This window comes from Condylostylus longicornis, unplaced genomic scaffold, assembly GCF_029603195.1.
Source record: "Condylostylus longicornis isolate FDR11 unplaced genomic scaffold, ASM2960319v2 ptg000048l, whole genome shotgun sequence".
Taxonomy (NCBI): domain Eukaryota; kingdom Metazoa; phylum Arthropoda; class Insecta; order Diptera; family Dolichopodidae; genus Condylostylus; species Condylostylus longicornis.
In genome coordinates, this window is record NW_026578017.1 from 15,586,480 (window position 1) to 15,612,011 (window position 25,532).

Sequence of the window (25,532 nt, forward strand, 5' to 3'; positions counted from 1 at the left end):
TCTTCCTGAAAAGAATTTTCCCAAAAAAAGTTTTGCTTCAGTTTTTACAATAATCTGCTGATCTCTGCAAACCGCAATATGCAAAACTTCAGGCTGGTTTTCAGTTTAACAAATCTCTAAAAACACAATTAATTTTAAATGCAAATAGACAAGAAAAATTATGAATGTCGAACGTAATATCTAATAAATTATAATATTCATGTTGTAACCAAACCCCAGTTTTGATATTGAGGCACACACAGGTGTATACAGTGAAGTAAAATACAAGTAGAATAACGTATATAATATGTATATGAACATAAGTTCCGGAAGTTGAAAAATAAAATTAACTTCAATTATATTTTTACATAATTGTATTGTGCTTTGGTACGTGTCTACATCATGTACATACATACAAACATATATAAATGTATACTGTTATAGAAAAATTTCATTATTACAAATTGGCGCTAAATACTCTTATCTAGCGTTAGAAAAAGTTTTGAATTTTTTATGATTTTTAATGCTTCTCAAATTTTTGTATATTATTTAGCACAAAATTTATATAAAAATACTAATGTATGTATATATGTAGGTACATTTTGCTATTACATAAATATTGAGGTTATATAAGTGCACGTTCAGGATTAAGATAAAAATCAAAAAAAATATATAAAATGGGGAAAAACATAAAAACGAGAGAAATATTTTTAGTTAGTGGGGAGAATTTATATTTTTTTTTTTTGGAGGAAAATTTGATATGAAACATGATTATTTGCTTAATTAATTCCATTCTTTATCGAAAGGTTTCATCATTTTAATCACCTTTACAGAGATTTTAGGTATAATATTGAATTCATTTAAATAACAAAAAAAAATTTTTAACCGCATAATAAAATGTAACACGAGAAAATGTATTTTGGGTAGAATGTACAGTTTAAAAAAGTTGTTAATTTGCAATGTGTAGCATATTTTTAGTATTTCAGTAAATACCTGTACAATGGCAAGTAAATATGGCAGTAGATATAATATGAATTGAACATTTTATTTTAGTATGGATCCATAGCTGATTACTGATATTATGTGGATGAGAGCTATTTGACACACAAATATTGTACATAATATGACGATATTAAAGAACAAAATTTAGTATGTACGAGTATATGTAAATGTGTAGTAAATGTAGTATTATTGGTGGTAAAAAACCTAGGCTGCGAAAATAATATTTCATTTATTATTTTACTCAATAATAATTATTATTGATGACCACAATATATGCGATAGATAACTTACCGTTTTGTTACAATACGTGACTCTTTACACATTGTATGTAATAGGGAATCCAAGTAATTTTAATTGTTCAACATTTTTGGTTTAAATTAGTGTTAATAAAAAAAATTTCTCGAGTAAAATTATGTTGTATTTGATCGAAATTTTATGAATTTTTTAATATTTTATAATTAAATTGAAGCTGAAATTATATAATTTTTCACAAAGTGGAAGTATAGAAGGTATTTAGAATTGTTTTAAGTGAAAATTATGCTTAATTAAATTTCAAATTTCAACTAAATTTTCTGTGGCATACTTAAATCAATTGATCATTTGTTTAAATTCTTAAGTGTAATGTAAATTAGTTCTATAACTTTAATTTCCATTTTCATTTAATTTCACTGACATGCATGACTTCATTCTCTATATACAAAGCAAAAATTTCAAAGATAAGATATTTTTCGTTATTATTAACTTTAATATGAGAAAAATATACTTTTTTCTGATATTAAAACTAATTTGTTGAAAAATTTTTATTGCGAAAAGATTTGCAAATGGTGAATATGAAACAGTGAACTTGGCCAGCTGATAGAGTGCGAAGATATAGTTAGATTTACTAAGTCACAAAGGTTGAAATAGGCTGGTCATGTGGCCCAGGATGCGTGAAGAAAGGACACAAAGTAGAATTATTTAGAAATCGTCCTAATCTTACTCGGGCGAGAGGAAGATCCAGAACAAGATGGTTGGATTATGTTGAAAATGACGCACAAAAAATATGGCGGTTCCAAATTGGAGAACACAAAGGCTAAAGATATATCAACATAGAGGGGAATTATGACGAAGGCCATGACTCACTTGGGCTTGTAGGAACAAATGATGATAATGATGATTAACTTTAATTTCTTGTTATCTCAATAATATTTTTAAAAATTTGTGTTAAATTTTAAAATGAAATAAAATTTCTTAAAAGATTCTTTTAAGTAAAATTCAGTTTTAATATCCTTTGAATTTTATTATTCATTTTAAATTGCCTAGAAGCTGTTGTAATTTAATATCTTCAATTTTCAATATTCTATTTTGAAGTATTTATTAAAATTTTTTATAAAATTATTGTAAATTCTTGTAAAACATAATTTATATTAATTGTATACATTTTAATCTTAATTGTTATATAAATTATTTTTAAATAAATTTTCAAAAAATCATAAAAAAAATGGGTTGTACTTAAAATCTCTAAAATAATATTTATGAAATTGAAATTTTCGAAATTAAAATTTGGAGTATATTTAACAAATTCCAAATTACTGTCCGAACACAGTAACCATTCTAAGTAAAATCTGAGGAAAATCCAACTGTATTGGAAATACAAAAACAAATATTATTTTCAATGAAATTTATTAAGATTTTTTATTACAATTTTTAATATTAATGATATTTTTACTTTAAGCATAAATTGAAATAAATAATTTTGGGTTCAAAAATTCTTCAGCACTTTAAAAGTCTGAATAAGTCCCATGGGTGATTTATTATTAATTTCTAATAATAATTCTATCGTTCAAAATTAAAATTTTTTGTTCTTAATTTTCTATTTTAGTGGACAAATCACCATGCCCAGATATACATACATTGTTCTTATTCAAATTTTGTATCTATATACATATATACGATAGATCTCCTGTATTTTCTTATTTAGATATTTATTATTATTGTAAATTACGTACCTACATTATAAATTATAATATTGTTGTTATAAAACTTGTGTTTCTTATGTTAAAATAAGGTTGAATAAATTCACAAGAAATTTTAAGAAATTTTCATGTAAGCATTAGTCTACTCATACGAAAAAATAAAATTCTATAAAATTGAAATTTGCCTACCCAACATATATGATTTATGATAATAAATTTTCAAAGGATATATGATAAAAATTCTTTAATTACAAAAATAATCAAAATAACGAAAATGTAAGCTAAAAGGTATAGTTACTAAAAGTTTAAAATTTTTAACTTTAATATTTTTTTGCTTTATCCCAAAAAAAAATAAGGCAAAAGGCAGAAATATCAATGTGTTAACAACATTTATAATATTGTAATAATAGTCAACAGACGCAAATATAAGCATACACACATATACCTATGCACATCATATTTATATACATATTGAAAAACATAAGGATATTTTATTATTTTTTTGTTATCTTCATTCTTTTCGGTTTTTAATTGTTAAAAGTTTTTTTTTTTATTTTTCACTCTGTCCTGTCTTTGTAAATAGTGTGTTGTTTTTTTGATTTTGCTATTTTGTCATTAATCCTTTTCTCATTATTATAAACTTTTCCTTATAATAATAATAATAATATTGTTAATTTATGCATGAAATGACCTTTTCCCTTTTATGGAATTAAAACATGTAAATATACACGATGTGTGTATCTATATACATATGTTAATAAATGGTATGAATTTTCCTTCGTTTAAAACGAATAGTAAGATCTCTAATTAAAATGATGACTGAATTTTCATTTAAATAATTGTTTAAAAATTTGCCAAAGTTTAAGAACTCTAAAGCTTGGCCAGTATATTACTTATTTAATGATCAGAAAATTTGTATTTATAACATTGAAGAAGTATAGAATGAATACCAAAATTTCAGACGCCATGATGAACACGTTATCCAGGAAAGATTTCATTATTGCTATCGAAATTTTCATTGGACGGTAAATGGTGTGCAAAATAAATGTATGCTGTTAGCGCGCTAGGCTGATGTGGAAAAGGAGAAAATATCTGGGATGGTTTTGATTTGGGATATGAAAGAGGCATCGAAGGCATCCGTAGGGAACGTACTGGAGCTTCGTTTTAGTGGGAGAATGTGTTGTGAATTGTTGCAGATGGGTCTCTTCGAAAATTAGTGCTGGGTGTCCTCTATGTTATTACTATTACTACTATTATTGCTACTACTATTATTACTACCACTAAATTTCTTCGCTTCTTTCCTGGTATAAAGTGAATAAACTTCGATTTTGTAAAATCAGAAAATCGTGAAAATTTGTTCAAGATCATTTTTCTTTAATGACCATAAAAGTTCAATACAATGTTCATTTAATCTAATCTTTACTGTAGATTAGTTCGTTTAATGTTATAATATATTAATATTATATAAATATTAGGAGCAATTTTCTGTGCTTTTAAGAACAAATATATGAGATTTTCATTAATATCAATACTTTATCAAATATTTAATAATATAAGTACACATAGACATGTACATTTACATAATGTTGAAAGATTTTTTTGCTTCTTGTTATTATTTTTAATTCTTAAAAACCATATGAGTTAAGAATTTAAGGGTTGATTACCTTAAAAAGCCTTAAGGGAATTTTTTATTTAATAGTAAATTTTATATTATTTAAATATTATAGTAAATAATTTTAGTAATGGTTACAATAAGTATATATACATATATAATGGTAGTAACATTAATTTTCTAAAGTATTTTATATTATTTTATATTATCATAATAATATATATTTTATATATAATGCTCATATATATATATGTAAATATTTAAATTTATACATAATAGATCTATAAGAGTATAAGAATTTATTTTTTAAGTAAATTGTTTAATTTTAATACTATAAAAATACCTGAAGGAATATTTACATATATATGTATGTATATATAATATGTAATATATATATGAAAATATTTTCTCCTTTAAAAATATTTGGAATTTTTGTTATACTTCAACTATAAAATTTCTTAATTAAAAACTATTTTTATTCATGTAAATATTTTGTTATATATATACAAGTATTATATACTTAGTATAACATTTATGCACAAAACTATACATAGTATAAATATTTACATATTATAATCCTTGGTCATACCTTGATTCGCATATGTATATGTATATATACTTCATATGTACTATGTAGGTAAGATAATATTTGATTAAATTTAAAATTTATTTTAACTTTAAATTGAATTCCTTATATAAAGGTTTAATAATTATTTTATATAACGCTATATTATATACATTTGTACATAATAACAAGATAATGAATTTTTTTGTCTGTTAAATCAAAGAAATAACATTTTAAAATAATAACTTTATTTATTTAAAATGACAGTAGAGGGAGTATTTTTTTTTTTGTTTTAAAATATTATGATTTCAGCATAAAATAATTAAAATGTCAGTCGCACATTTTTATGAAAAATTAAAATTAGATCTTTATGTCTATATATGTTATATATAATTATTATTTTATTTATTAATGATAAAATAATTATCCTTTAGGGGAAAATTAGAATTTGAGAAAATTTCATGATCTCCTCAATTAGTACAATGTTATGTACGCATTAAATATTTTCTAAAAATTAATGAAACTCTATTTACTTAGATAGCATATAAAATCTCCTTTTGTGATTTCATTTTGGAAAATTTAAAATTTTCATGGTTAAGTAAGGAAGAGCGTGGGTGGGCTACAATAAGTCAAGAATGGCTGCGGTGGCTTGGGGGATTACTCCTGTCCCACTCAGTTCCCTTAAAATCTACAAAAAAAATCTACAAAAGGATTTATTTGCAAATATCCTCTTTAATGTAGTTACACGTACAAATATACTTATGAGTCCTACAAATTTGAATTTTATTAAGTACCTATTTCATGAAATTGTTCAGAGTGTCTTAAGAAATAAATGATATCGAAAAATAATTATTTAAGCTGCGGTTGTTTTTTAATTATCAGCGGGAATTTGTCTAAAATTAATACAAAATTTCAAAAACAATATAAAGACTGAATTGAATTTCAGCAGGAAAAATGTGCAATGTCAGTCAAGAGAATAAAAATTTTTCTTTATTTTCGTTTAAAAAAAAATGTTAATTTTTCAAATTTACTAATTTTCCGGAATTTTGATTTGGAAATTTTGCATATGCTTTTAATTTAACGCAAGTATAAAATAAGAAACGAAAAATTCGAAGCTTGAAAATTTCAACAATTCAAATACACATACATACTAGTATTCATTAATTGCATTTGTGTTTTATTGTAGCTTGTTAGTTGCGTTTTGCTTTTCACAATAATCCTCTTGATATTTTATATCATAAATGAGTTAAAATAAATTGGAATTTGAAAAAAAGGGAACTAGTATAGTACTAATGTTTAAATTTCAAAATTCTGTTTGTGATACAAAGAACAATTACTACTCAAAAATTTAATATTTCTAATTTAATTAGTTCAAAGTTTTAAATTCGTGAAATTAGTTGCCCATTTCCCTATTAACTCTAACAAACAGCATAAAAACTACAATAGTTAATTCGATTTGATCTACATAATATTCCTATACATATTTATATAACGTCACAGTGTTATGATATGCGCAACATTTAAAGGAAGTGTAATTATATTACACGGATAAAAGGTTAGGCACATAAGATTAATAAGTATTTAAATGTAATTTTGTATTGCGATGTGTAATTATTTTTGAAATTGGTTAAAATGTACGTCTGTCAGCGAGTTTTCGTTTTTTATTTTCTTCTAAATACCCAAAAATAATAAGGGAAAAATGCCCTTTTACACATTTCACAACCAAAAAAAATAAGGTTTATCCGCAATATGTTTGGTATTTCCTGTATGTGAGTGTGTTTTTTTTTTCACTTTCCTTTATTAAATAGAAAATTAAACATTGAAAAATAATTTTCATTAAATGATTTATTACAACCTCTTTTTAGCACTTTTCCAAAAATTTTTTGAAAAAAAGTGCTTATTAGTTTCACTCTGTCCGTCTGTCCGTCCGTCCGTCCGTCCGTCCGTCCGTCCGTCCGTCCGTCTGTCCGTCCGTCCGTCCGTCCGTCCGTCCGTCTGTCCGTGTGTCTGTTTACAAAACTTCTACATTCTTAAAGATAGAAAGCTGAAATTTAATACGTACATAGATCTTTACTAACTCTCTAATACGTACTAAATTTTTACCTAACTCTCCCCCTCTAGAAGTTATACCCCCCCAAAGCACTAAAAATGGCCTATTTTAACTATTTGTTGCAATGAAACCATAAGCATTTTTGAAATTTTGCAAACGCAGAAAGGCAGTTGCTTGCTTCCCCTACCGCGGTATACTATAGTTAAACTTTAGAAAAACAAAATGGCCGTTAAAATTTACCGTTATCTACAGTCCCTTTTTTCCAAATTTTTGATGTCGGTTTTCTCCTAGACCCCTGGCTGTAGAAGCTTGAAGTTTTAGGAGCTTTTAGACATTAACAAATAGTTCATTTCTCTAGAAGAAAATTTTTTTCCATCTCCACCCCCTCTCAAGTTATGGCCTCTTGAAATTTGTAAAATTTGCATTTTTAATACCTTATATTTCCAAAACCGCAAGCTTTTCCAAATTTTTATAAATGCAAAAAGTTAACGGTAAATTCCATGACATTAAAAAATATAATTATTTTTCTTAACTCACACAATTAACCCTTAAAATCGAGCATTATGTTAATCCCATTTTATATTAATTTTTGCTTTATTTCAAAGACTGCATAAATGGTTCATCCTAAATATATGCAATCCTAGAAATAGTTTCGTTTATAAATGAAAATAATTTTAATAGTGTGGTGGACATACATAGACTGTTTTTAAAAGCAGTATTTTCACTTGTTGAAGGGAAAAGTGCTACAATACAAACCATTGGTTTGACCCAACTTTATTTATATCCTTTTAGTTTTATATTTCTTAATGTGCTCGTACACATATGTAAATTTCTGTTTAACGTACATATGTAAATTTCCCGTCTAGGTACGGGTTTAAAAAAGTCAGTGTTACAGTCAGTACCCGCCATATAAATGCACTTGAATTTGGACAGAAGAAATCACAATGGATCTTCAATAGTTTTAGAGGTGTCTTCCTCATTTAGTTTCGAGTTGCTTTAGGAACTTTGAAGAACCCTGCAGCCTTACTATGTAATCAGATTTTCGCATTTGCAGAAATGGAAAGGTAGGACCTTATAAATCTTACCATTATTCCGAATACAAAAATCGTTCCACTAAAATCAAATTACATAGTAAGGTTCTTGAAAAAAGTTTTCTTTGAATTTAAGTTAAATTGTGTTATAAAATAAATTGTGTTCCAGAAATGAATTTACGTAAAAAGAGCTCCATAGTTATAGCAATAGATGTGTTCCATCCTAAAGAGACTATGAAAAAGCAAAGATACTTGAAAAATTATTCTTGAATTTTTTTTTGTTCTATGAAACTTTTATGAAAGTTGTGTCTTAAAACGTCTGTGGATTCTGTTTGGTAAAAAAAATTGAATGCGATCTAATTCTTGTCAAACATATCATCAATTCAATATAGAAATAAACGCTTAAAGATTAGACTCTACTTAGCAGAGAAAGAGCAATTCGACAATAAGTTGTTTTTGTTTAGAATAAAAATTTTTTTGCGTACTCAGTGTCAGTCACCTATATTACTTTTTTGTTATTTTATCCTTAGGACCTTTCGGACTTTTCCGCATTCTCTTTGACATTAGCCTGTATTGAATACCTCTGTTAATATTATTTTTTGTTATAAGATAAAAGCAAGCAACAATTATATGAAGCGTTCTGATGCTTCAAAATTTCTAGAACATATGGAAAATAAGTTTCCACTTTTTTGTAAAATGATTTATTGTTAAATAGAAATAGGTCTTACTCATCGAACATAAACGATACTGAAAAGCGACAAAAAAAAAAGATACAAACACTAAAAATATGAACAGATCCATTATCTGAATTGGAAAGAAAAGCATCATTGAAAAACTTTGACTAAAAAAGAAAAAACAAAAAAAGGAAAGCTTTTGAAATGTCCAATTTGAAAAGGATAAAAATGGAAAAGTGCATTTGGTAAGGGTCAGACTCTTAACTAACAATGAAGTATAAACAAAATATCAAAGTTGAAATATGTTGAACATATTTGGCGTGTCTACTGATATATTTATAGTTATGGATATCTATAGCAATAAGGCTACAGTTTTATTTTTTTTTTTTAGATTCTCAAAATTTTTATAGAGAAATCTTTTAAAGCGTATGCGGTAAAATCAGGCTATTTGATTAAGTTTGTGATAAAGTATTGAAGTCATGCGTGCCAATATGAAACAGTTGAATACACTGGTGTTCCTCACTACATCAGCAATATTTTTCTTTATTATGCTTTTGCAAATGCTTATAAATTACATGTAAAGTATTTGTGGTGATTGTTAATTGTCATTCTAAAAAAATGCTTTGTAAAAACTATTGTGTTCTTCATAAATTTCAAAATGAAAGTTTCTAAAACTCTTCTCAATTTCGGAATAAAAGTTTTTTATAACTCTTGGCCTAAATTTCGTTTTATATTTCAAAAGGACCCTTCAGCTCTGTACGGCCGGCGGTTTACAATGAATTCAGATAATAACACGATGCAGTTTTTCTTTTTACTTTAACAAAATCATGGAAAATAATTGGAAATTTTTGTATCCTTTTTTTTTGCGACACTGCTTAATAATTTGTTATTCTGCTAAGACTGGCTGTTCAATAAAATTTTGATCGTTTTAATTGTATTAAAAGTCACTTATATCGTCTTTAAATAACAAAACTTTTTGAAATTTCAGTGAGTCCTGTTGCTTTTCAAATAAAATTAAACTTTTTTTTTCACTTTTATACAAAAATGTTTTCTTAATTTGATCTTTATTTCTGTGTGTATTTTTATAATTTTTTTTTTTCTTGTGTATTATTTAGTTTGAGGGTTACCATAAAATAAAAATAAATAAAGTTGAATAAACTATTTGAGAAAATGGAAAATTTGAGAGGAAAGAAAAAAAGAAGGGTTTAATTTTGGAAAAGAATAAAAAAATTTCTAGCCACTGACTGCTTTTAAAAAGTAAAATACAATTTTTATTTTTGATATTCCAGGAAAAATCTAAAATATTTTTTATCTCTTTTTTTAAGGTCTCACATTATAGACTATAGAGTAACAAAAATTCTGTGATTACTCGAGTGTTTAATTTTTCCATATAGTTTTTCAAAATAGTTTTAATTTTTAATTTTTATATTCTCCTCAAGTATAACGTTTAACGTTAACAATGTTTTAGGGCAGACCGACAGTTAATATTAATACTAGGTAACAGTGACCCATGCAGAAGATTATAATGTTAAATGTTCTTGATTTGTACATTATAAGGAGAATTTGCAGAAATTAAGAAAGAAAGAAAGAATATTAAAAAGAAAATATTGTTCTTCAATATGGAAACCTTTTCTAATGATTGGAAGGACAAAAGTTTTTGAAATAAGAGGAAAAAAAAATCCTAATGAAGCATTCTATCGTATATTTTAGTGAGAGAAGCAGTAAAGCAATTCTTAGTCTCCTTACTTTATTTGTAAAATATTAAACTTTATAGAAATTTCAACTGAATTTCTCACTTTGCTTAACAACTTTGTTATAGTTAAGATCCAGAAAAATAACAGAAACATCTAATTATGTTTTCACCAATTTGTGAAAATGAATGTGAATGAGTATTAAATCGTATTTGTGTTATCTATAAGCAAGTGACTAGCCTGCCGTTGTGCTGTCTTTATATTTAATATTAAAAGTTATCGAATATTATTGGATACACAGGCAACTACTTTTGTAATATTGAATCACATTAAAGTTTTATAATTTTAAGTATAATTTTAATAGTGATTTGAACAGCATTTCAACAAGACATTTCGGAATAATAACCACTGTACCATTGGTCAGATTTGTAAAAATTGCTAAGACCATTAAATATAATTTATACAAAGTATATTTTAAATAGTTCTGTTACAAAATCTTATAATAAAAAGCTTTACATCCTGTTTCTCAATCAACTTAGTTTGAATGATTTATGCTTTGACGAATGTGTTTAAATATGGCATTTTCCGATTACAGTTTTTACTGTAATAGTTGTTGGAGGTCTGTCGAACGCCTATATTGCAAAAATCAAATTTTAACCTGTGAAATTTAGAATTCTAATAAAATGATGACATAATAAAGAAACTATTCATTATTGAAAAAATTTTGATTCTTGAACTTAAATGCAAGTCTGTGTGGGAGAAGCAAGTTAAATTTTACAACAGTTATTTCAATTCTTTTAATATACTCGTAAATTAATAACAAAATTTAATTCTCTTATTTAACAACAGAATTTAAATTACCATTTAACTTATATTTTCCGTTTTCATTTATTATAATTCTGTTCCATCACCCGGAGTTTCCATTCTGTTAATTTAATATACAAATTTATAATTATTTGTTCACAAAACAGTAATTGTACTTTCAAAGACTATAAGCATTTAAAAGTACAAAAAAAGTTTTTAATGTTTCAAGCTTTCGATTCAAAAATAAAAATTATAGTTTTCTCTTTTATTATTTCTGCCTTCACTTTATTCTTTTGTAATTCAGAAAAGTATAACTTAGTTAATATAAGAGAAATGATGTAGGTCTTACAAATTTTATGTTAAGTACCTACATACACACTTTCAAGTACATAAACATTTCAATTTCAGCTACATTATACATTATTATGTAAATATATTTTATTATGTGTGGGAAAAGAATTAAATAATGGCAAAAAAAAATAAGAAAATACATACAATATTCAACATGTGTACATACACACATAATTAAATATTAAGAATTTAGAGAGAAAACAAAAGAATTTTTAATAATATACAAAATATTAAAATGTGTACAATTAAATATATCTTAATTCTTATAATATAATATAGAAATTGTTCCCTTCAATAAATTTTGAGACCGAAACATTTTAACAGGGAAAATGAAATAAGAACAAAGAAATAAAAAGTTAAGAAACAACAATTTACAATAAAAATAACTTAAACTTTGTCAAATAAAATGAGATTTCTCAAAGGATTTCTAATTATGCCTTAAAGGCTTAATTTTAACAATAGCATAAAGGCATGGAACTGTATACAGAACTGTGTATTATAATATTGTAAAAGAGAGAAAGTCAAATAAATATAATAATATTTAAAAGTGGAAAAAACAAAGTATATCCAAAGGAGAATGAAAAGTTTTGAGGAAAATGGAACCATGATTTCAGGAAAAATGATGAAACAAAAAAAAAGCATTTGAAATGATTTGAAAAACTTACTTAAATAATGTAAAATTTTCAGAAAAAAATTTCAATTGAAAATAAAAGTATAAATGTGTTTATCGTATGTACCAAGTACCAACATAAAATTTAGTTCAAAAATTAAATTAAAATTTTCAGCTTTTGCCTTCGGTATGCGGTTTTACACATCAGCAATCATTTTCTTACAAAATAAAAAATTAATATTGTTAATATGAATTTAAATTTAAATATTAAGACTTTATCTTGGAAATGAAATTTTAACTTATGATTTATAAGACATAAAAGTTTTCGATTTAAAAACAAAAATGTACTCGATCAAACCCATAGTTAGTAAAATGGCAAATTTCCTTTTGGCGATATTATCAAATTTGGCGTGAGGTCATTCGGTTCTTCTCATTCTCTGAATTGTCAATGTCAATCGTTAGGGACAGAATTATCGTTCTGCTTGAGGGGGAATCGAATCTTCACTCGGAGTCTAGTGAAAAATTTCATCATGCGAAACTGTTCCTTCCATCTTGTTCAAGAAAGGACTCTTCAGAGATGCTTGGGATGAGCCGGAATCGGATTACTGTTTGCTTCACTGAACGAACTGGGCAAATCGGACTAACTTTTGTGCGAATTCTGCCAAGATGACGAGAGGACATCTGTGTAACTGTCTTGCTCTGGCTGTCAAGAGTTGCAGATGGTTTTTGCGGAATTTTCTCAATATTGGGGAGCTCATTTCTAATTCCTGGGGGCTATCTCCGGGTACTTACTTTGAACCGAAATGGTTTAAGTGGGATATTTGAGGGCTACAATAAAGCAGGATTAGCTCCAATGGCGGGGAAATTTCTTTGCTCATATTTTGCTTCAATAATCTACAATCTAACGCCTATTTCGAAGAGCGCATTCAACAACTTGGCATTGCTGTTCATACTTTTTTCTGAAAGAACAAAATAATTCATCTTGTTATTTAGAAAATAACATTCTACGTTTATATTATACGAAAGTTGCTTCAGTTTCTGTTTTTTCAAAAATTTGAAAAAATGTTTTCACGGGTGAAATTGACGGGGAGGAGACATTAAAGTTATTAAAATTTTGTTCTAGAAAATTAATATTTTCTCTAAGGTGTATTTGTTATGAACCTCACTGTAAGCACACGAGTATACGGACAGATAGAAAATAAAACGAACTTGTGCATTAAAAATAGCAGCATGACTGCAATTTGAGAATGTCATTATAACATGTTATCTCGATATGTTGTATGATTCGGAATCTTATACGCAATTCTACTTCGGTAAAAATAAATTCTTGTAAAAAAAATTTTTGTTAAAATTCCAATTAAATAAAATTTATTTTTATAAATTATAAAATTCATATTTTATTGTACATATTTTTATTTTTATTTTACAGCAAAACTTGACGGTGTTAAAACATATATGAGAATGCGACGAGTACCAAATCACCTTCAAGTAAAAGTAATTAAATGGTTTGATTATTTGTGGTTAACACAAAAATGCTCTGACGAAGAACGAGCTGTATCCTGTCTTCCTGATAAATTAAAGGTACCTTTACATTTTGTACAACTCAATAGAAATCTAATTATGTGTCGCTCGCAAATATACAAAATTGAAAATTTTCAATAAAAAATTTAAATTATATTTTGTTTTTTCTTGATTTTATTTAAAATATAGGCTGAAATAGCTATTAACGTCCATTTAGATACACTTAAAAGAGTTGAAATATTTCAAAATACTGAAGCTGGTTTCCTTTGTGAATTGGTATTACGATTGAGACCAGTTTTATTTTCACCTGGTGATTATATTTGTCGTAAAGGTAAAAAAAAACTTGCACTATTCTTGTTTTGTTTTATAACTATATTTTTATTTGAATTTTATTTTATTAATAAAATGACTAAGAAATTGCATATCTACTTAAAAAATATTAAATAATAAAGTTCCAACTGAAAAATTTCTGTTTGTAATTCTAGTATTTTCCACGAAATTTTCACATTTTATGAGATTCTCGTCTAAACCATGAATAATTTTGCAATTTATTGTACAATTACATAATATTTTGCATTTTCCTTTTTGTTCTTGTATAATAATATCCTTTATGAAAACTGTTTTTAGCTAACTAACAATTAATATCTGTTACCGTATTTAGCATAATTTACTATACTCATTATTATTAGTTCAAATCCTAAAATACTAATATCATTGAAAAAACAATGCATTTTATATTATGTAGGTAAACATTGTGCAAGTCGTTGCTACAAAATTATTTACAAATTCATCATATCGTTTCAGTACATAACAAATAACAACTTGTATCCTTTAATATAAAACCACAAAAAAAAATAATTTTAACATACACATGAACATTTTTCAAACATTCAAAGTACCTATACATATTTTAATTGAACATGACTAGTCTTTATCTAAAACAATTTTTATGCTAAAATATCATAATGCAAATTATGTTGTTTACATGTGTATCTACATATAAAGAGCACTGACAACCAATTTATTCTAAATTCATGTCCCTTATTATTATTCTTTTATATGCGTAAACAATTTGTTACCAACAAATTTTATAAAATGTTTACAGGATGATAAAATAGAAATTGTACTATTTTGGCTTTTGAATGCATTTGTACTATGGTGCATAGTAAACAAAACGAGCAATCACATAATTTTCCAGTTAGGGCTGTATATTTTAAAACCTTAAGTTATTATATTATTATTAAGGTTCTGGAGAGTAGAACAACTTATTTCTAACCATAGCTCCCTAAGTAACAAAATTCATCCCAACTCGTCTGCAGAAAATTTTCCATGTTCCAAAAAAAATATTTCAGTATCCATGTTGAATTAGCAGAGTTGTTTTGCATGAAAATAGTAAATTCTATTTTAACGTACTTAAATACATCTTTTTCAAATGAATATTGCTTTAAATGTTAAGAATGTATGGTGTATTTTGTCACAATTTTATCACATATTTCTACTATCAATACGCTAATAATTGCTAACCTGATTATTGCTAGCCGGCTAACCTGATTATATCACGCTTTAACAATTTATCTACAAATATCGTGTAAAATATTATTTGTACCACACTACATAGTATAGGTTACTTATATTATATGAGAATAGTAGAGCACATGCAAGGCGTACCAAACAAGAAATATTCCACTAATGGGAATGCCCTGGGCAAATTTCCATTATTTCAATTACTTTGTAACTATAGAATCTATTTCCTAAAATTTCAAAATTGTCAAAACTCTTTCTTAAAAATTTTCATATATGTACGCTGTTCCATTAATATTTTTATTTCATGGAGGCCGAAAATGTACTATAGGAATTGCTGGAAAATTTTTGAAATGGATTCAAATAGAAATTCTATCAATATTGTATTCCATCAATTGGGAAATGTTAGATAAAAAATTTTTAATAAAATTTTAAATTTAATTTAACATCCCTGTATCCTTATACAAAATATGTTCCATAAACAGAATATTTTTATAAGCGGATATTTTATTGCATTGTTTGCATATTTTAATTTTTATTTAATCATATACCAATTTAATCAGCATAATATTCTCTTCTATTGGTCCCTCTGTTCTTGCATATCCTTTTATTTTAGAACTTTCCACATATTATATAATATATATGTGTAGTTAAATATAGTGCCAGCTATACTATTTTAAAATAATAGAAATTATTGAATATTATTTACTCTTTTACTCATTATTTATTCATTTTTTTTTATTTTTGTTTTATTTTGAGAAACCTTTAGAATTTTAATTCAAAAATGGTGTGAAAATAAAATATGATGATATTATGGAAAATAATACAAAACATTGGATATACTAGATAATAGAATGCATTACATGAATAATTCATACGCATTCTGTACACGAAAATAAAAGAAAAAATTTCATTTTTTGAATTCAAAATTAACAATTAAAATATTTCTATACAATGGTCAAATTTTATAAGTGATTAACGAGCATATTATTAATGTCAAAAATGTTATTATCAAGAAGAATGTCATAATCATTAATTTGTTAAGCATTTTATTAACTCTTAAAAAAATTATTTCTTTTGTATAATTCTTTAATAAAAAGAATAAATTAAACGCCATTTTTATTTAATATTCTTTTCCATTTGGCTAATATTCTTGTTTTACTAAAAATTTAAGGATAAAAATAACGAAAGTTGAAAATTTAATTTTGATAATTTTCTTAAGATTCTTCTTTTACTCAATTAATTTTGTAGTTAATAGCTACGAAACTGTAAATAATATATATTTTATATAATTATTTGAAAAAAAAATTTAGTTCTTTTCCAAAAACTACCTATGGAACAAAATGAAAAAACAAAAAAAAACATATTAATAAAAATTGCATACTTTTCGGGGCGAGACCGATTACTTTTCGTTAGTCTACTTTCAGTTATATCATACAGAGTATAATTAATTTGTCATGACGACCCCTTTAAACACATGTTATACTATATAAATTGTTATTTCAGAATATGTTTCAAAGTTGTTATCTGATCATCGTCCTTTGAGTAATGAAATGGCGTATATGAAAAATTATAATTTCAAGGTTACGTTAAAAGTTAATATTTTTGTTAAATAATTAAATCATTTGCTATTCTTGTACATACGTAATTTCATTAATGTAGAAAGAAATAACCAATAATAATAGGACAAATCCCATGGTGCTTTTGAGTTGAAAAATAGGGTATTACTATTATAAGCCATTTTTATACTGAAAGAGCGATGTAGTCTTGCAATAGTTTGTTGAAACGTTTATTCCTCAACTGAAAAAGCTAGAAATTCGGTCTATTTGAATGATCATTTCTTATAAAAAATTACGATTATCTACGTGCCATTAAAATGTCGTACAATTTTCATTTTTTGAAAATGAAAATTTCAAATGTTTAATTTTCAAACGCGATTGGAAAGTTTTCAGAATATAAGCATTTTTTTTAAAGCGTAGCTTATGAAAAGAAAATACCTTTTAATAAAATAAAAATAGACCAGGGGTTTAAAGAAAAATAAAAGCTTTTTTTTTACGAAAACTGATTTTCAAAAATGTTTTTCAACAAATTTTAAAGAGCACTTCTTATAGTCTTTTCGTGGATATACGAATGTATTTGGTTATTTTCGAATTTAACCAAATAGGACTTTGTCTATTGTTTCGGGCCCGATAACTTCCAATTTTAAAATTCTTTGGAACTCTTATCCTTATGAAATATTTCCAAAGAATTTTGAAATTGGAAGTTATTCCTTATGAAATAATGTACTTATGGACGCATTTTGCTTTTAGTCGCTGGTTCTTCTAGAACTATTTGATTTTTTTAATTTTTAGAATCGAAAAAATAAGTGAAAAATTCTTTAAATTTAATTTGATAATTTTGAAAGTTATTTTCAATTTTTTATACATTGAAACATTTAAAGAGCTACTGTATTAAAAATATGTAGCTGGATTTTATAAATTAAATTTCTAAATATTAAATAATTGATATTTGTTATTAAAAAACTAAATTAAATAATATAATTTTAAATTTTTTATACTTTTATATACAATGATAATTTTTAATTACTATTTATATTTCTTTTTTTTTCATCTTCCACAAATTTTATCTACGTATATATATGGAAAATCTATATGGGAAAAACAAAAATCTTATTTGGTGAATCTAACCTAATTTAAATTGGAATTAAATTTTAATTTTAAAATAATAACTATAATGATTCTACTACATATACACGCATGAATATAAAATGAATGGACTAATAAATAATGAATCTACATTTATTTTTATAATAACCAAAATATCTATTCAACCACAAATTAACCTATAAATTCGGTTTGCGTGCAATTGGAATTGCATTTTCAAAAAAACAAAAACAAAAAAACAAATAACTTATATAATAATTGTATATTTTATACAAAATACAAATATATAATATTTATTTTATTCTTGTTCATTTCATTCATCACAATATTAATTATTAAAATATACAATATATCTAAATGCATAATATGTGCAATAAAATATATGAATTTTGTCACGTATCGCGTGGAAAAATAAACAACAACAAAACTATATTGCATTCCGGCTACCTACTACCTATATACTATTTTCGGAAAAACTTATAAATTATTTATATAATATTCTTTGAAATAAAATTCCTAATATAAAATTGAAAATTTTATTCAACTTTCAATCATTTCATCGTATTTTTTTAAATAAAAAATACATGTTATACATATAAACGCATACATGAATAAAAAATATTGAAAAAATCATAAAAAATTTTAATTTGATTTGTTTTTTAAAACAATGATGAATTCCGAAACAATCTATTCTCTCGTGTACACCACAAATTCACTTTAAATTTTATGAAATAACCGATGACATGAACACAATACGCATTCAATTTGTATTTTATTGATTTGCATTAAAAATATTATTGAATTTGCGAAAAATATTTTAATTGGGAAATTTTTGTAAAATCATTTATGAAACAAAAATATGGAAAATTGAAACTCAAAATTTAAATTGGAAATTTTTAATAAATGAATTTTAATTTTTATGCAAAAAAAATTTTTCTTTTTTTTTTGGAAAATGGTTTGGTCCTTTGCGTGAATTTCAAATATATTCAATTATTTTTTTTATTTTTTTTCGGAATTTCACTACTTGTTTGTACTTTGAAAATTCTATAAAAAAAATTTTTTTTTGACAATATCGCCATTGATTTTACGTGAATGTCAATTGAAAACTCACCTTCACACTCACCCTATTGTTTAAAATATAAAAAACAAAACCCAATTCTCAAATGCAAAATAAAATGCTGGACATCGATTGCAATCCGTTGAAATGAAATTGTTTATCCTTTTGTTTTTCAAAAACAACAACAACAACATTCTATAATGAAAACGAAAATAAATGAAATGGAACAAAAAAAAAATCGAAACCTTTTGTAAATTTGACACCACAACCGGTCTATTGAAAACAACAATGAAAATGAAATTTTGGGAAATAAAAACAATGCAAACAAAAAAATGTAACAATAATAAAAACAACAACAATAACTTAAAACAATTGAAATTACATGAAATGTTAAATTGCAATGGAATTTTTGTTATTATGCACCTTTTTTAAATATTTGCTCGCTACTCACATTTTCTATACGAAATGCATTTAAATTTTTGATTGACGTGATTTTGAAATGTCAAAAACAAAAAAAAAAATTATTCTGCTTTTTCAATTTCTCTCTGCGCTTTACACGCACATATAAAATATAAAATACGTGCATATTTTGGAAAAAAATTAATTTTTATTAAATATTTAAAAAAATTAAATTGAAAATTGAAACCATATTAAATATATTAATTGAAAAATGAATTGGAAATAAAATGATCAACAATTTATTTTATAAATTAATAACTGTAATATGTTAAATTAACTTCATATGTCACGTATTTTCAAATTCAATTTGAAATTCGAAATAATTCACTGAAATACGGTAAAAAATAACAATATAACAAATTTATAACAATTATGAAAATTTAAATTAAAAATAAAAATAAATTTTATATGCGATTATAATAACTGTGCTACATAATATTAATATAATGAAATTGCTGGAATTGAAACATGGAATGCAAAAAATAAAATAAAATAAATAAAATCAATATTAGGTGAAGTTGGAAAAGAAATGTATATTGTAAATCGTGGACGATTACAGGTTGTTGCAGATAATGGTAAAACAGTAATGGCATCATTAAAAGCAGGTTCCTATTTTGGAGAAATTAGTATACTCAACATGGGAACAGCAGGTAAAGAACTTGGTAAATATCGAAAATCAACGGCAGGCGGAATATTTATAAAAAATATAATGAAAAAACAATAATTATATATAAAAAATAAAGTAAAAAAATATTTAATTTTATGAATAAAAACAAAATATATATATGTATAATATATTTATATGTATATATTATTATATATATATTTTTTTTTAAATTACAAATTTTATTTGATATATTTTTTATATTGTTATAAAATAAACACTTTAATTATACATATTTTATGTTCGAATAATTTTCGAAATTGTAAAATTGAAAATTTTGTAAATAAATTTTTTGTTTTTTTTTTTTTAAATTCAATTTCAATAAAATTTCAATGTGATCTTTTTCTTTTTAAATAATATTAACAATTTTGTTGTTAAAATAAATTAATTTTTTTTTTAATTTATTTTATAAAAAATAAAAATTTTTTCAAAAATTTTTAAATATTAAAATTTAAAAATGTTAAAAAATTATTTTAAGTTTTTTGCTTAAAATTTAAAAATATTTATTTATTTTTTTAAATAATTTTAATTTAAATATTTTAATATATTTTTATTGTTCGAATGACAATAAAATAATTTTTTAAATATTAAAATTTTTAATGAATTTTGGTACTATTTTCTTTAATATAAATTTACTAAAATTTATGAAACTAAAGACTTTTTTCAATTTTTCGATAATTTCAAATTTATTTTTTAATTTTAATTATAAAATTTGCGTTAGAGAAACAAGAGTATTTTTTTTTTGTAATTTTAATTTACATGATTTGTCAAAATGCGTTCCTTCCAACCTTTGGTACTTTTTGAATTTTAAAAATTTCAAAATTATTTCTTTAATTCACAAAATCATTAAAAACCATTGAATATAACAATTATTACGGTTTATAAATTGAATATGTAAATTTTTAAAACAAATCCACACAATTTTTTATTATTAATGTAAATTTTTAACACAAAATGCTGAGTGTTCGTATGATATCAGAGCATTAAAGTAAATTAAAGCAAGTAATTTGAAAGATAGAAGTAAGAATTCAGATTATATAAAAATTTTTTTGATTACACAAATCTATATTTTCAGTATAAGTTAAACAAGTCGTCAGATAAAATGACTGTCGAGTAAATGAAGTTCGAAGAATCGTACAATTTTCGATTCCCCTTATTAACTTTATATATCTAATTTAATTTTTGCTTGTTTTAAGCCAAATTTAGAAAAAAATACCCTGTTTTCTCTAACAACTTATTTATTTTGAAAATATTTTTTTATAATTTTAAAATTATTTAAAACAAATTTGATGTATTTTATTTAATTTACCAATATCTATTTTAAAATAATTAAATTTATTAAATTTATAAAAAAATATTTAATTTAAAAATATTTAAAAACGATATTCAATTTAATTAATGTCAATTTTCTTAAAAAAAAAAAACAAAAACATAAAATAGTTTCAGATTTTGTGTGTTCATATTATATGTGTGCATATAAGTGTTTAGAATATTATTTTTGTAAGTTACCAAATACCTATACCTATACTCACACAACATCAAATAAAATTAAAAAATAAGATTCCAAAATATTATTACATGATAAAAGGTAAGAGAGGAAAAAGGAAAAATTAATCAAGATCCGCTCATTCTGCTTGCATGACACGATTTTAAAACTTATTGAGAAATATTTTATTGAAGAGAAAAACGCCTCTACATACTTTGCAATATTGAATAAAACTAGTATAAAATTGGTTCATAAAGCTGGAAGCAGCTGCACAACAATTTCGCTATTAAAAATAAATATTTTACTTGTTAAAACAATGCTTAAATTTATGAAAGCTAAAAGCTTTTTATACATACGAGAAACCATAAATTTGGCGACTTAAAATAAAATTGAGCTCTCTATGCTAAAATTTTGTATTCTATTGAAACCATCTAATCAGAAATCACACAAAATTCTATTCTTAAGAACATTCTAAAAATTTTTGACAATTAAAACCAGATATTTCTCAGCCAAGACGATTAAGCTAAATTTTAATTTATAAGGAAAAATCCAAAAAAAAACTTTTAATTGGCAGGGCTCATTAAATTTTCTAATTTTTCTAAAATTTTAGAATCGCGATATTGCAAACTGTAACTTGCGTTTTGTTTCCCACGGCAATTTTAATAAGAATGTTTTAAAATCTACCAGGGTAATATTTTTTTAAAATCATTTAGTCTTAAATAATTATTTGTTTTTTTTTTCTGATTTCATGAGCAGCGATGATTCATGTGTGATATTCTGATTTCATGTGTGCGGTAATATTTTTTTTTTCATTAAATTAGCACTTTGAAGCAACAATACACTCATAAGCAACATACACGCATGTACCAAAATAGTTCACCACTTTGTTAACATCAATTTTAATAATTATAATTTTTTTTAATGGAAAAATAAATGAAGTGCTAATTAAATATATATATATAAATATTAAATTGTATGTAAAACATATAAAATAGATATAGATCTTTTCATATACAGCTAGCATTTAAATATTTTAGATACATTACCTTCCAAGTTCATTCAATTTCAGTGTTAATTAGTTATGAGGTATAAGATATACAATTTATTGCTACGGCAACGGTATTTCAGCAATAACAAGTTAGGCAGTCGGATTTATTTATAACCTGTGATTTGAAAAAGATTTACTTTACTTGTTCCGCCAGTATTTGAAATTCTTCCCAAATAGATTAGTAAAAAAATTTAGTTTTTCACTATGTAAGGATTTTTCCTTTATAATTTAATTGCAGTATTAAAAGCAAAAAGTTGCGTTAGTTTTATTTTTAAAGAACTTATACTAAACTTCAAGTTCTTTAAAAATAAAACTAACGCAAAATTCATTGTATTCAGCCTTTTATATTTTATGTTGTATGGTAAATAGATACGGTTGTAATACGTTCTCGGCCTTTGTTTCCCTTAAAAAGTCACTGCTAATATGAGTCTTGTAAACATAAAAATTTTTATAAAAAAATTATAATTAAAATGTCAACCAAAGAGTGCTACAGTATATTGGTTTTCTGTTTATTTTACATTATTTCAATAGTGTAAAGCACCCCTCGGCAAAATGCGGCCTCGGCAAAATGCAAGAAAAATATATATTCGATTGCGCTAAAAAAATTTTGAAAACTCAATCATAAATAATAGATATAGGTACATAAAATTCCATACAAATTTATTATTTGTCAAAATAAACTAATTAATAAAGTCATTTGAAAACGTCATTTCATTTTGTAAGTATAGGTAATGTAAGAAACTCGAGTGGCATATACTCATACTCCCACATTACATTATTTTCCCATAACCCACAAAAGTTTGCCGGTGGATGATGTTTGTCACTTCAAACAAATATAAAAAAAAAAATATTCAAATATTTTTGGAGAATATTTTAGAAAATTCTAAAAATTATTCAGAATATTAAAATTTTTTTGCATTTGTGAGATTTGTATCATCTACGTAGTATCTACCATAATATCCACTAATTTATACAAATTCATATAATAATTAAAATTTTTTAAATTTATATTTCTAATAATTTTAATTCTCTTACAGGAGAAATTTGTTACATCAGAAAATCGTAATAATCATATTCATAATAGCGATAAAACACACACAATATACAGAATACAAATACAAAAATTTTTTTATTTTAATCAACTTAGGCTTTTGTTCTGCATGCATGCTTTGTAAATTGCTTTGTTTCCTGAAATGTTTGCAATTTTTTTTATTCATTTGTTTATTTATTATTTTTTTAATGGAATTAATTTATCTATTTACTAAAGATAAATTCAAAAAAAATTAGAGAGTGAGTAAGCAAAAATTATAAATAAGCCGCTACATTCACACATGGAGGGTAACTCTTACCAAGTATATTATGAGATTTCACTACAATTAAGAGAAAAATTGTTTTAATTATTTTAATTTTTAGTAAAATAAATGTGTTTTCAGCAAATTTTATTTAAAAGATTTTGCAGAATCACTGATTTACTTCTATTTCTTATTAGAGGTTGTACAAATTTATTGATTCCTAATTAACAAATTAATAAAGTAGTCTTTATAAACTCAATACGGAATTCTTCGCCATATTGTAATTAAGCTTAACAGGATGTTTTATTAATAATATTTAGCGTGAACACTTATGCCGTTTAAAATTTTTAGAGAAATATATAGGAAATATTATTTTGTTATTCGAGTTGAAAAAGTAATGCAAAAAAAAGACTTGTATAAAAAATATTAAAATTCAAATATTTTAAAAGCGTAAAAATTTTTAATATAATAAATATGGAAAGTAATCGTTTTAGAATTCTACAAAAGCTTTCCTTATTCGAATGAAAATTCCTCGTAATCGTCAATGCGAAACCTGCAATTCTAATATCTGTACAATAGTACTATTGTTCATACATACATCGCACTTACACATAATATTATTATACTATCAAAATATTGCGGTAAAATCATTAATAAAATTCAATTTGAAATCCTTTTATTTTTACAAGAATATGTTTGTCACTTTTATTGTGTAGTTTTTTCCGTTACAGAAGCAAAAATGTCCTTAAAAAAAATTCTTTGCAGTAAAAAGCTTTGATAAAATTTACTTGCATAAAATTATGCAAATTATTCTCTGAATATTATGTTTTGTGTTTTGTTAACATCAAAATGTAAATTTGTACTGTCATTTAAATTTTTTCTTTTTGGAGGGGGGGGGGGGGGGGGGGGGAAGAGGGGGGGGGTTAGTTAATATTTGCCTTAATTTTCAAATGATTTTTTTTTTAGCATCTGCAAAAATAAATATTTGCGAGTTATTACAAATAAAAAGCATTTTTAACATTTTTTTTAAATAAAATATGTAATGAAATTTAAAATTGGTGCTTTTTTGCCACAAATATACAAAGTTGCTATTAGTTAATAGGGGGCTTTTAGGACTAGCCTTTCTAGAAATTTGAATATTTTGTGTATTCCTTTTGTTATAATTTTTTCTTTATCATTTCAAACACTAATTTTTCTTTGAGTATTATTTATAATCTAAAAATTTCTAGTCTTAAATTTAGTCATTAGCTTATTTTCGCAGTTTTAAAAAGTTCAGATACTCGTATTATATGGGGTTAAAATATTGTATAACATATTTTATTTTAGGTTCTTTTCGTCTTTTGATCCTCAAGTAGAATGAAATAGAATCAAAATTTCTTTCAGGTTTATAAGGTATCCCGAGAAAGTAAATTTGCGAAAAATAATAGTTCCCGAGAAATGTACACTTGCGGTATAAGCATTGTAGCATTAGAAGCCCATTTTAAATCATAAAATGTA

General features: G+C 24.4%; 1 protein-coding gene across 3 annotated transcripts in view; it reads left to right on the forward strand.

Moving 5' to 3' along the window:
- LOC129610851 (cyclic nucleotide-gated cation channel alpha-3) overlaps positions 1–25,532 on the forward strand; it is a 197,730-nt gene that overhangs the window by 159,891 nt on the left and 12,307 nt on the right. For 2 of the 3 annotated variants that reach the window (XM_055523610.1, XM_055523612.1), the window contains exons 6-8: positions 13,754–13,905; positions 14,035–14,176; positions 20,058–20,207. In XM_055523610.1, coding sequence (XP_055379585.1) covers positions 13,754–13,905; positions 14,035–14,176; positions 20,058–20,207 — 444 coding nt within the window. The remainder of the gene's footprint in view (positions 1–13,753; positions 13,906–14,034; positions 14,177–20,057; positions 20,208–25,532) is intronic. The other variant, XM_055523611.1, reaches the window with a different exon arrangement.